Source organism: Chanos chanos, chromosome 3, assembly GCF_902362185.1.
Source record: "Chanos chanos chromosome 3, fChaCha1.1, whole genome shotgun sequence".
Taxonomy (NCBI): domain Eukaryota; kingdom Metazoa; phylum Chordata; class Actinopteri; order Gonorynchiformes; family Chanidae; genus Chanos; species Chanos chanos.
In genome coordinates, this window is record NC_044497.1 from 18,933,209 (window position 1) to 18,946,863 (window position 13,655).

The following is a 13,655-nucleotide window of genomic DNA, read 5'->3' on the forward strand; positions in this document are numbered from 1 at the left end:
ATAAATCTCATAATAACCCAGTCCTTTTTGTTATCTAAAAACAATGTGAATCATGTAATATATGTATTTAATCGCATGGCCGATGAATTAGTGTGTGCTGTTCCAATGTAGCATGACTAATACAGTGTCGCCCTCTAGAGGTTAGACCGCTCTAACTGTAGATGGTAATAGAATATACAAATGGGTGAACAATGGGCCATTCTGAAATAAACAGCACACCTCAGGGGATGCTGGTAAGTAATTTCCTCTGTTGTAAAAATTGTGTATCTGTGAGGCTCTGTGCTGTACAATTGTCAAGTTCAAGCAGAGCCTCTTGGGGAAATTGTTAGGCGTTTAAGTTAAGGACATCTGCATTTCTCATGCATGTGTGTCGATGAATCAGAACTAATAGCAAGTTATATGTCAGCTACTGTTGGTCCTTTAAAGGAACATAAATATACCCTGTAGTGATAGGTCAGTCATCATTAATGAAAATGTTGACCTGTACCTCTGCTGACGGGACAGTTAAGTGACACTATTAATTAACTGCTGGTGCCCAGCCCCTATGACGGGTGACATGGGTGAAATCCTTCGATTCCTACGAATCCTGCGATTACCTAAGATTACAGTTTAAGGTTCTAACAATGATCTAGAAGACACTGTAGTCATCTAATAATCACTGATTTGAGACATTTGTCTCGGAAGGGCCGTATTTCGTATATATCAATGTATATGTCAGTATACCTGAACACTGCTCTACTCCTCACACTCTAGACTACCACAGAGAGGCGCCCCCTAGTGCCAAAGGCCGGTGTCACTACTACAGCTCGAACCACGACTCCCAAAGATGGCACTTCTGCCACAGCGCCTGCCAAATCGACTACAGCGACCCGAACATCCCTCACTACTCGCACCACAGCCAGTGCTTCCACTGCACGCCGCTCCCCTGGTGAGTGTATTCAAACACCCACTCACACAAACAGACACAAACAAACAAATACTCAAACATACACAAAATACAAACACACCAAAATACACAAACAAAGAAAACAACCACACAAATATACACACAAACACAGATGCACATGCATGTGCATGCACACGGACGCACACACACACACACTCACGCACACCCCTTCCCCCCTAATTCTGAAGATGCAGATAGTCTTTCCATAATTCTAATCATTAATTGATATATTTGTTATCATTAATGGTCATCTGCATGTTACGCAAAGTAAGGACATTTGATGAACAGTTCTGTGCTTAAACTGACTGCATGAATTAAGATCATAGACATGGTGTGTTGTTGGCACACATTTGGGACTAATTTACCTATCTACCTATTACCTAAATTATTGAATGAGACTCTGCTGGGTGCCGAGTGTCTGGAAGCAAAGTAACATTTTAATGGATTGGATTTACATTAATACAGCAGCTGTATTAAGTCAGTAGTGAAAATCTGCTGATCTGAAATTAAAAATCAGCCATATCCTTTGAGAACAGAGCCTGTGAAGTAGATAATAACAGACCTGCTTTATGCTGTCTCTAGCAACAAAGACCGAGAGCAAACCAGGAGAGGAGAAGAAGCCCAGCACTCTAAAAACCACAGGTACCATCTTCTCCACTATCCTCTCCTCCACTCTCCTCTCCTCTTTTTCTCCTTTTATCATCTATTCCTTCATCAGTGTTAGGGCTACAAGCTAAGCTAAACAGACAAAATACTTATATTTTGAGAAAGATTAAAATAAGAAACATCTGTCAATACTCATGAGCACACATGGTTAGTTAACCGTTGAGATGATATTTAGGGAATATTAATTGTGCATGCAGACCTCTGAAGTATACCATTCTTCAGTACTGTTGTTTGCTTGTGAAAACAACTGTCTGGCTGTGTGGCATTTTAGTTGAAACTGGTGGATAATGGACAGGTTTACATAAGAAATCCACTTCAATGAAAAACAGCTCTGCTGGACCACTTACTGCAACATTCTGTTATTTAAAAATAGTGATAATAATAATAATAATAATAATAATAATAATAATAATAATGATAATAATGATACAGCACAGGTAAGCGCAAGTTCTGTAAATGGTTCGTGAGTCCTCCTGTTGTATTTGAAGTCCCAATTCTGTGGGTTCATTTTTGAATTTAGTAATGACTGTGAACATACAGCTGGTCTGACCTTCCTTTATATGTCTCTCGGTACTTTGCATGCTTAGTAATGTGGAGTCATTTCAGTGCAGGTGTATTGCAGTGTGAAGAAGACAACAGCTGTCATTCAACACACTATGTGTCTTTAGAAAGGCAGAAATGCAGCCACTTTGACATATAAACAAAATGTTTAACCATAGTAAGTGTTATACAACTGATAAATCCCTATAGAGTGAAGGCCAGAGTAGAACATTATGTCGGGTAATCTTTGCTTGCAAACGTGGACTGGTCCTGGCTTGCTGATTTTTCATGGTGTATTCAGGGATTGGGTAAAAACCAGTGCTACTAAGAGCAGATTTACGTGTGTTTTCTACTACTGGTTAGCATACGCCATCTCTGAATTTGTTTGACAATGCTTTGGAGGCAGTCTCTTTGAATGAGCCAGTGTCATGGGATTGTCATGGTTACCATTTGGGGAAGTCTGTCCTATAGAGACATTTAGATGACTTGTAGTCTAAAGTGGAAGAGGTATATTATCTTTCTTTAGTCCCTTAGTGCTCTCCTTCTTCTTGATTCCACTTAAGATTATGAAACATTCACTGCTGTTTATTTTTTCCTAGAAATCTACTGAACATTTTTAATTTTACTACATCACTGATCCGTGCTGTCTCACACTCTTTCTGCCCCAGACTCCACCCGACCCAAGACCTCAACATCCAGGACCTCCACCATTACCAGCACTGCTGCCAGCCGCGCCCGCGCTGCCAAATCTGCCACACCCACCTCCTCCACCACACCTTCCACAGTGCCAGAGAGGAAGCCGCCAGTGCCCCGCGCCCCCCGTGCCAGCTCCACCACCACCTCCAACAGCACCGCGACACGAACCACCTCCCGCCCTGCCACCGCGCCCACCCCTGATATCAAAAATGTCCGTTCAAAGATCGGGTCCACAGACAACATTAAGCATCAGCCCGGCGGCGGAAAGGTAGGAAAGCCGTGGATAAAACTGATGGCTGGCATCTGTGTTTAGCATCGTGACGCTATTTAGAATTTACATACAGGATTAAAGTTATTCTTAATCTTAAATCATGTGAACTGTGGTGGCTAATGTCAGCATACAGTGGATTATGTTTTGGATTAGCTTTTAAGGGTTAAGTGCTCTTCCAGCTTAGTTCTCAGCTTACTGTAAGCAGCTGGAAGTAGTGCTTGCAGTTTTAATAAATTGCATCTCTTGCTAGAGATGTGTGTTCCCTTCAGGGTAGTATAGAATAGAATGAATAGTTTAACTTGTGAGCATATTTGATTAACTGTCAGCATATTTGATTTCACAAAAGTTTTGTGCCCAGTGCTACATTTCACTCTTTGTGTGACAGAGGGCGCTGTTGTATTCAGTCCATGTCATGTTTTCTGCCATGTCAGTAGATTGTGCCTATGTGAAAAGAGATGCCACAAGCTCTGTGGGTTTTTATCTACTTTTAAAACTGCATGACCCTGTGCTACTTTTTCTAGGCACTATCCAGTCTTGATGACAAACCCACACACCTAGTCTCTTCCCAGCTTTTTAAATTCCTGTTTTCTCTGTAACTCTGCTGCAAGCCTGTTAACACATCTACTGATATAACCCAACATGTTCCTATTATGATAGAAATACTCTGGGACGTTCAGTGATCACTAGTCTGTTTGCTCGTAGTTCTGCACTCTAATCTCACTCATCTACCACCTGGTATTCATCATCACCCTTTCCCGTTTCTCGCTTGCTGACTTTCTCCTGGCTGAATCCTCTCTTTGAGGTGTGTGCATCCCAGTGTTTCCCCTTTTGCCTGCAAGACCGTTTCTACTTTCACCAGTGATGTAGTGGCCAGTGAGGACATCTTACTGTTTTTTGACTGTTTTTTGGCTGTATGACGTGACGTTAGCCCAGTGCAAGAGAACTATCTTGGTCTTATGAAATCAGCTCAGTATGTGATATTGTATTGAAGCAGTACTTGAATAACCCCACAGCATGCAGAGTTAAAGTGCATGTTTTCTGACGGGAGAGTATCAATACTCACGGAATGAATGAGGCCAGTGGTGCCTGGCACAGAACAACAGATTGAGACAAGTTTTCTTTTTTTTTTTCCTCCTTTGCTTTTCTTTGACCTGTATTCCTCTGTCACTACTCCACTCCTGCAGTAAGTGTGAAGTAATGATGCACAGTGTTAACTGAAGGTTGGGGGGCTGTCTCCCCAGGTCACAGTGTCTCAGGGCAGGACAGATGCTCTGGCTCAGAGCTCCATCTCCAAAGAGACCAGCCAGGGCAAAGTGAGTCCATCCTCTTTACCCATATCTCACTATCTCTGGATCTCTCTCTCTTCCCCACTGTCTGTCTTTGGCTCTATTTTAAATATTTTAGGCTGTCCCCCAACTTTCTGAACACCGGGTTCTTTCTGCAGTACTCTCTTTATTCCACTGTCACTGTCTCACTCTCACTCCCTCCCTCTCTCTTTCTCTCTCTCTCTCTCTCTCTCTCTCTCTCTCTCTCTCTCTCTCTCTCTCTCTTTTTCTCATCACTACCACCCCTCTTCTCTCCTTTCATAATCTGACATATTTTATCTGTACCCAGTTGCTATCCTCGACAGTTTATAGTATTATGACATTTTTGCCTTTTCACCCATTGTCAGCATTTTCACTTGAGTTCTCACACATGCACACACACACATGCACACACAGACACACAGACACACACACACACACACACACATGCACGCACAGACACACACACACACACAGAAGAACTCATAATATTGTAGATAAAATGGATTCCTCTAAACCTCCAGAAACAATCACAGTTATTACCTTTTCTTTCAGGTTAGGAGGGCTGTGAATATTGTAATAACATTCAGTAGCAGGTTATAGATTGTTTGATCCTGTTTTTGACAGTGAAACAGGAAACCTGTGTTTATATTTCAGCATATTGAAAAGGTTAAGCAAAATATTCTGATGTCCTCATTCTCTTCACCTGGGCTGTCAGATCGACAGGTTTCTATTGTAGATGGACAGCCAAACTGTTTGCATTGTGGAACTTGACTCTTGGACTCGTATGACTTTATCTCTGTGTGTGCTCATCAGTTGTCTTTATACTTTAGGTCACTACATTACACATGCTGCATCCCATTTGGCTTCCTTATGGAAAAAGAATGTCTCCAGTGTATAGACACATCTCTTTGTTTATATTAGAGTTCTCACATGACCACAGCAATAGTGATGTCATGTAATGCAATTTCACGGACGATGCTGATGATGCTGATGATGGGCAATCAGCAGAGAGTAAAGGCTTTATGATTCAGACAACCTGTTAAACTGTGGTATATAAAGTCACGTATCAGAGGCAATCAGTGGCTTATACTCTGAAGGCTGACATGCAGAGGAATTGCGATGCAGAGCTTACCAACTCACAGCTATACTTGAGAATAAGTATTGAGACTTTGTAAGACCGAAAAACGGCCCTGTGGACTCATTAGACCAGAGTTCTGAAGGAGAATTTGTCTTCGTTTTTCACCCTACCTCACTGATGGCTTCAGTTTATGAGCCTGCTATCACATGGAAATATTCCCCAAGGGCCACTTACCATCCCGTAGACTAAGCTTTAGCCTGCTGCTGTCACTTTATGTGTGTGTGTGTGTGTGTGTGTGAGTGTGTGTGTAAGAGAGACTGAAAGTGTGTGCTTGATTTATGATTGGAACCTACACGTCTGGTCTGCCATTGAGTGTTCGAGTGTTTGTCCTCTTACACCCATGGTCTGTCCATACTGCAGGTGGTGCGCAACTTTCTTACTAACCATGTCCGATGTCAAGTGTTTGTGTGGAAAAAAAACCCATAAAAACTGGAAGATGAAATAAAATAAAACTCTCAGCCAATACAGACCGGCATGGAACCCATTTAGTGCAGCACTTTAAACCCCTTGAGTTAGTATATAATTCACCGAGAAAATCGGTAAAAACATTCAGACCCTTATGCGTGATCAGTTATGTAGATGAATGTTCAGCCATGTCATGTGATTCTGACATGGCTTTTCTGTCTTTGTGTCAAACACCACTGTGAGTCACAGTGACACCCAAGAAATCTAGATTTTAAAGAAGGCCAGATTTTTGGACTAGAAAACAAATACAAATCAGTTATTGGAGCACTACATGTCACTCAAACATGTTGAATTAGTTTTTGATCCAAGACTGTAACGCTATATGGGCAGAGTTCATTACACATTATTACTTGATATTTTTTTCAGTAAGAATTGGTGTCATTGTTTCAGTGGTTATCCAATATCTGTAGTCCAAAAAAAAAAAAAGTACAAACAGGCTGCATTAGTTCCAGTGTGTCTGTGTTAGTGTGTGTCTGTATGTTAGTGTGTGTGTGTTTGTGTATTGTAGTTGACTGTTAGCGCCTTGTAGTAGTCTGGGCTCTTCTCCTGTTTCCCCTTTAACCTGGTAATTCCCGGTGTCCCCCTCCTTTCTGGTGCCGTGCTGTGTTTTAGGTTCAGATAGTCTCCAAAAAGGTGGACTACAGCCATGTCACCTCTCGTTTGGGCTCCAAGGACAATATCAAGCATGTTCCTGGTGGAGGGAACGTAAGTACCGATAATGCACGTCATGTAAGCCGTCGCCAGAGACAACAGCGCCCCACAAACAATACCTAAATAAGGTCCACACGGTTCACCTGTCCTTGGATTGGTGAGATGCTTGTGTTTTAATGTTCAGAAGCCTCCTTGGTCTATCTCTGGCTTTACCGATCCAAAGACTTGGGAGTGATACTGTGCCCAAGCAGTGGCGCTGCGCCTTTGCTAAGCTGTGTTTTACTCCTGAATGTACAGAAAACTTTTTAAGACAGCCTCTGGTGACAAGTCATTGAGTTGGGATTTCATTATAATCTCCTCGGCGCATGCTGCTATCTTTTATCCCTCGTTCTGTGTACCCTTCCTGCTACGCCTTTTTTTCATGGCAAGAATTTCCCTGGAATTGTGGCATTCTTTTCCCTGAACTTGGTTTGCACTTGGCACCATTTCAAGGTTTCTCTGTGTTGTACTGTAAAAGTTTTAGATGCTAAGAAGCTCAAAATGCATTGCTCAGTTAATATCACTGATCGTTTTTTTTTTTTTTTTTTTTTCTAATTTTATTTGGGTTTTTAGCAAATGGCATGCCAGCGTATATCAAATTTCAATTTGAGTTTCCCAGTTCTTTGCTCCTATGTTGAAGTTTCCATCTGCCGCATGTGAAATTCAACAGCAATGACCATCAAATTTCTGTGAAATACTTAAGAAATAGCATCATTTATACATTTGTAATTTTGTTTGCTGTGAATCTTTGTGTTTTGCAGGTCCAGATTCTTAATAAGAAAGTTGACCTCAGCAAAGTGACTTCAAAGTGTGGTTCCAAGGCCAATATCAAGCACAAACCAGGTAAACTCCTCTTCACTGAGTGATTATGTTTATTTCACTTCATACTTAGATTAACTTCACTATTTTCATAGTGTAAATACACACACACACACACACATACATATATATGTATGTTTTTATATATATATATATATATATATATATATACATATATATATTAGGGTTGTAACGATATACACCAAAGTCATGGTTCGGTACGTACCTTGGTTTTGAAGTCACAGCTTGGTATGGTTCTGGTACAGTGAAATTTTTCAATGCCAGCACGCTGCCTTCATCTGACCCACTTGCCTTTGCCCATTGCTACTGTAGTTCACTGGAAAACCGAAATGTTCCCAAACAGAGGACCTTAAGGATACGCGAGGGTCCTGAAACTCTGGCTTTACGGTCGCCATACTTGCGACTCTGCGTCATTGATCATGTGCTAATTCAGTTGCTAAGTTGCGGCTCCGTTATGGAATCGGAGAGGAAACTGAATTTTTGATTTTAGTTCCGCATGCAGAAATGTAGAAGAGAGGGCACGCTGTATCTTGTCGAGTATCACTTTATTCGCTGACATTTCAGTCGACTGACCATCAGAGCATAAAAAAGTTATGCACGTAATAGTTGGCAGCGAGTTGGGGTTGGGGGGGTTGCAGTTCCGTGGACGTTTGTATCGCGGTTTCGGTCTCAGTTTCAGAACCGTTACACCCTCAGTGTATATGTTTGTGTGTGCGTGTATGTGTATGTATACGAATATATTAATTTATACATATATATATGTATATATATGTGTATATATATATATATATATATATATACAGAGAGAGAGATACATCCTAGTGGCACCTGTTATATATCATATGTAGCTTGCTGATTTGGCAATAGACTAGGCACGTTAATCACATTTAGAAGTGGTTTGCAGTTTAGCAGAATCTGTCTGACGGCTATTAGATACTGTTTGACAGTGATTTTTACATGTGTTGTAGGAGGTGGTGATGTGAAGATTGAGAGTCATAAGCTGAACTTTAAGGACAAAGCCCAGGCCAAGGTTGGCTCAATGGACAACGTTAACCATGAACCTGGAGGTGGTAATGTGAAGGTGAGAGAGTTACAGAGCAAGAGAGGGAAAGCCTGATAAATATATGTGCTTCACACTTCTCCTCACCCATTTGTTCCAATAAATGCTTCAACCATGTCTACACGCGAATTTTACTGGTGAATACTCATCTTTAAGACCAGATTTGGGGTTTTTTGTTTGTTTGTTTGTTTTTTTGTCATTTTCATCTTAATCTATTACCACTATGAATGCAAAAGTGTCTTTTCCAAAGAGGGTCAGTTTGGAAGGTGAGTCTAAAACACACCTTTACAGGTCCTTATTCAGTCACCTGCTTCTAATGAACCTGCAAATGCCATTTGTTTGAGTGTCTGTTCAAATTGAGAGAAACAGCATGAAAACACTGTTGTGTCTGCTTTTCTTTTTGTCAAATGGTTACTGCTGATTTCATCACCACCATCCTGAAAAACAAATCGGAGATTCTTTTGAGGTCCCTGGATGTGTTTAGCTCTCTCACACACTCACAGTCAGACTCCTTTCACCAGTGGCTTTGGCTACTTGGGGAAAAACTGAGAGAAAATGCTGCAAAAAAGTGAAAGACTGAGGGCAGCACTATAAAAGGCATTTCAGAAAATATGGACAGAAAGAGTGAGCCAATGTTGTGAGAGTGGAGAAGCATAGGGAGAACTTTGAGGTCACTCCGACCCCTGTTGATATTCCAGTCTGTGCTTCACTCACTGGGCGGGGCCACACAAGAATGCCTTGACCTCTTCAGGCAGTTTCACTGGTTGTGTTGTCACCTGTCCCCTCAGCCTAAGGCCAGTCCATTTCAGTCTCATCAACATCGTCACGCTGGCTCCACCTGTCATTCAAAATGAGATATGTGTCTGTGCATCGACACACCCACACATAAATGCACAAACACACCCACACAAAAGATTTTAATATACGATGGTAGTTCCTGAATAGTTATATTAGGCACTGTAGACCATATACCAAAGACATAATAATAACTTTAAGGCAAATTCCAGCAACTTCCTTTTCAGTATGGCTTTGTATTTTAATAGTACACTTTGCTTCAAACCAGTGCTCCTAAAGATGAAAAGCTTACATATTCACTATAATTTAGATTATCTCTGGATTGCTAAGACACAAGTGCTATTACATACAGGGGCACAAGTGCTATTACATGCAGGGCTCAGACATTGCAAACCTCGGTCATCTTCATTGTCACAGTTGTGTTGTGCTTCTTATAGCATTGTGTGTTACTCATTTTGACTTTTTCTTCTTTCAAGGAGAGATTAAATCCAGTTTTCAAGCATTTGGGTATTAATGTAGAATACAGAGTACAATAAATAGCAATAAATTATAAATTAAAGTGATGTATAAAAAAGGGGCGTCCATATCCCCTGGATTCTGTCACTCCTTTTGAAGTTAAACCTGCTCACGCTGAGCATTAAATAAGTAAGATTACACAGTAAATATGTGATAATGTGATAACCCTTTAGAGCATTTTAGAATACTTTTTGTGCATTCACTATATTACTTTTTTAGTCAAGTACTTTTTAAGGTGTTCTATTTGTACTTGAGAAGCTCACTTTGTCAAATGTGCTAAATGATGAACAATAGTGTATGTGGTGAAATGATTGCACTGAATGGTTACTCTTTAGTTAGAAATAATTTTCACGCATTTACTCTGTAATTTACTGTGTAATTATAATTAATGTTTAGGCATTATGGTAGAAAACTTTGCTCATGTTTCTTAGATGCTCCATTTCTTCCTTTTTTTCATCTCATGTGTTTTATATGATCAGAATCTCATTACTGTCCACCCATGAGTCAGTCTGACAGCATACTGTTCTTTTTTCTTTTTTTAAATCAAGTTCTGTTTTGTTTTGGTGCCATCTGTCCCATGCCACAGAAATACAAAGACACACACCCGCACATACACACTCGACCACGATCATTCCATTCCCATCCCTCCTACTGACACCCTGCTGTATGTTTCTAGGCTGAGGGGGCCCAGGAGGCAGCTGAAGGGAGTGGGGCTCCCTCTAGTGGCACTTGGGCCGCCCAGCCGGCGGCCAGCCCCGCCCAGGAGAATGGGCTGAAGGAGGGCGCCCCCTGCGGGAGCGAGGGGCTCGGGGACCCCCAGAGCCTGGACTCGCCCATCCCAGAGACAAGTAAGTTTTTATGTCACCCCACCCCCATGGGCAGTTCTCCCCTACCTCCTCCTTTTGTCTCCTCACCATTCCCTCAAAACAAGAACCCCTGTAGAACTGAGCTTGGATTAAAGTCTTCCAAAGCAGAGATGGATCCTGGAGTAGAAACTGTCAAAGCAAGCTGCTGTGTCTTCTCTGCTTCCCCCACCTGCTGTTTGACCATTACTTGTCAAGGACTGAATTGGTTAGGAGGAGATTCTGTGTAGAAAGATTTGATGCACAGATCACTATGCATCTTCTCGTTCCATGCTTTCTCACAAACATCACCGTAAATCATCTGAGCTGGTTTCAAATGCAGTCCGCATTACCATGCGAAGATGTGATACACATTCTTGTATAGATGTGATTTTTGTAACTAGGGGGTGAGAGTGGTGGGGTGTTGTTGGGCTAAAATTGCTGCTGGTTTGCGCGTAAATTCAAAAGTCCTGTTTGTCTAAACTAGCTGAAATCAGTTGGATTCCTTTTAGAAGGAAGTTCTACATAGAACTTGTAGAACTCTCTTCATTTCTGATACAGGTACAAATACAGAATATTTTATTTGTAGGTCATTTTAACTGTGCAAAAAGCAGCTGCTTGTGGGTTATGTGTTATGATTAACATCACAGTCTGTCATTTGTATAACAGTATCACTGTCTGCTCTGAGGTCTCTGTGTTTCATTCTCCAAACCCCCTGACCATCAAACCGTCTTGACCTCTTCTTGTTTTGCAGGCATCTAATTCTTCTTTTTGCTATCACTCTACCCTTCTCATTTCACACCCCTGCCCCAACACCTCCTCTCCTCCCTCTCTCCTCTGGTCTATCTTTTCCTGTCTGTCTCTTCCCTCTGTCTTTCTCACACTCCTCCTTTGCTGCAGATTGAGTCTTTTAAGCTCAACTTCCGCGAGAACGCCCGCTCTCGCACGGACCACGGCGCCGACATCATAACCTGGCCAGCCCTGGGTGACAGCCCCGCCCATAACCACCCACCTCGCAGCGTCTCGCTCAACGACTCCCTGGTGACTGCCGGCTTCCCCCGCTCTTCCACAACCGCATCCTTACTCCTCTCTCCTCAAGGGCAGGGAGACAGCACCGGTTCCCTCGCCGGACTTCAAACATCATGACTCCCTCCATCTGAAATCCCTCCCCATACTTATGTCTTGACTCATGAAATTGGTGTGCTTTCCTTTGACGCTCTTTTAAATGTGCTCCTTCATTGGCAGAGCTGACATATGGCATATTAACAGTGCTTCACGCAAGTGTAGAGTGGGACTGAGTGGGAGGGAGAGGGAAAGTCAGACTTTTTCATGAAGTTCTCTGTTCATACCAGTGAGACTACCCTGTAAAGATAGGATCTTTTGAAATTGTAATCGTAATCAGACTTGTTAGTCAGCTGATGATATGATGTAAACTTGCAGAGCCCTTCTGTCAGCTTTTGTTTAGCTATGGGACACATAATCCATATTTCATACTCCTATGGTTGCTTCATCTCTCTGTAGTGAATTACACAGTTCTTATAACCTGCACTGTAGCTGTGTTGCATTGTAGTGATTTTGTTCAGTATTGCAGTATTACAGTATCTCTTCTTTGGACTCCTTGGTGAATTCAGCTTATAAAGTGTATCATCACACCCTTACCCTTTGTAAGGAGCTCCCTGTCTGAACAGGCTTCTGTGTGACAGTGTGCCCCATAGTACGTATGACACTTCTTACTATCTAAGCATGCAGGGCTGTCGTGATCCTGGTAACCATCGACTCCCCGGCTTCACCTCCCTCCGCTCTCCTAAACTCACTCACACAAACACCCTTGTTCTCTTCATTCACAGGAGAAATTGTGCTCTCTCATAAAGAGTAAAGCAGCAGTAGCAGTAGGTTATCTAAGTCTCTTTATAACTCTGTGTTTCGTGACATAATGTGTTTGAGTGACAAAAAAAAACTATAGCAATGGGATGTGTTGTTATTTTCTGTTCTCTTGACTTGTCTCTCTTTCTCTCCCTCTCTCTCTCTCTCTTTCTTGTCCACTGTAGTCTCTTCTGTTTCTTTTTTTTGTCCCCTAATTTCTTTTCTTTTTTTCCCTTTTACTCTGAAAGCAATACAATGGTCTCTGCCTTTAGCATAGGAATATCCTTTTGAATACACGCACATTTACTTGTCTGTTTTTCTAAAGCATGTACTGTTGGACACAGCTTCAGTAAATGGTTCGAAGTGCAAACAGGATGTCAAAAGATGGACAGGGAGGTGTAATGGAGGGAGTTGACAATATGTGATGGCTATGAATTTAGTTAAGAGTTATTGGAACACTGCATGTTGTTCGTACATTAAAGTATGTGTGAAAGCTTGAGTTAACTGAGTAATTTGGTTAACAAGTAAAGACAGCATCTGGACAAGTTATGATTTTGTTCATAAGCAGTTTGGTTGGGAAACAGTTGTTATTTGTTTTTATCTGAATTGAGGATATAAAACACAAATGGTTTTGGACGTGGAGCCATGTGTCTATTTGTGCCTCCTATCCTGCTAATCTGAAGCTGTAAGAGCAATGGGAACCCAAACTAAAAAGTCTCAGCTCCCTGCTGTTGGAAAGACATAAAGAAAGTCAGAATGACTGAAAACCTTTAAGTTTATCAGACTTTAGTTTTACTTTCGCTTTGTGAGGGTTTAGTGGAACTGTAGGCTTGCGACTAGTTATGAGCTGTTTTCCCATCGCAGGTGTTTTTGATGCTTATTGTTAATGCCAGTCTTTTGAGAGCGTTGTTGGAAGGTCTTGTGACTGTTTTGGCAGAGGGTTACATGTGGCTTATTTCTCTTGTAGCATTTTATCCAGCGGTTGCCTCCATGTAGCCTTTTGTTGTTTGCAACAAAGCA

The 13,655-nt window shown here is 41.7% G+C and overlaps 1 protein-coding gene across 6 annotated transcripts in view; it reads left to right on the forward strand.

Annotated features, from left to right (window-relative positions):
* The window catches only part of LOC115806653 (microtubule-associated protein 4), a 71,140-nt gene extending 59,379 nt beyond the window's left edge, over positions 1 to 11,761 (forward strand). For 4 of the 6 annotated variants that reach the window (XM_030767494.1, XM_030767500.1, XM_030767498.1 and 1 more), the window contains 9 exons: positions 754 to 928; positions 1,529 to 1,588; positions 2,821 to 3,116; positions 4,361 to 4,432; positions 6,642 to 6,734; positions 7,481 to 7,562; positions 8,528 to 8,640; positions 10,607 to 10,778; positions 11,527 to 11,761. In XM_030767494.1, coding sequence (XP_030623354.1) covers positions 754 to 928; positions 1,529 to 1,588; positions 2,821 to 3,116; positions 4,361 to 4,432; positions 6,642 to 6,734; positions 7,481 to 7,562; positions 8,528 to 8,640; positions 10,607 to 10,778; positions 11,527 to 11,534 — 1,071 coding nt within the window. In that variant the 3' untranslated portion in view covers positions 11,535 to 11,761. The remainder of the gene's footprint in view (positions 1 to 753; positions 929 to 1,528; positions 1,589 to 2,820; positions 3,117 to 4,360; positions 4,433 to 6,641; positions 6,735 to 7,480; positions 7,563 to 8,527; positions 8,641 to 10,606; positions 10,779 to 11,526) is intronic. The other 2 variants (XM_030767495.1, XM_030767499.1) reach the window with 2 other exon arrangements.
* The last annotated feature ends 1,894 nt before the right edge of the window (positions 11,762 to 13,655 follow it).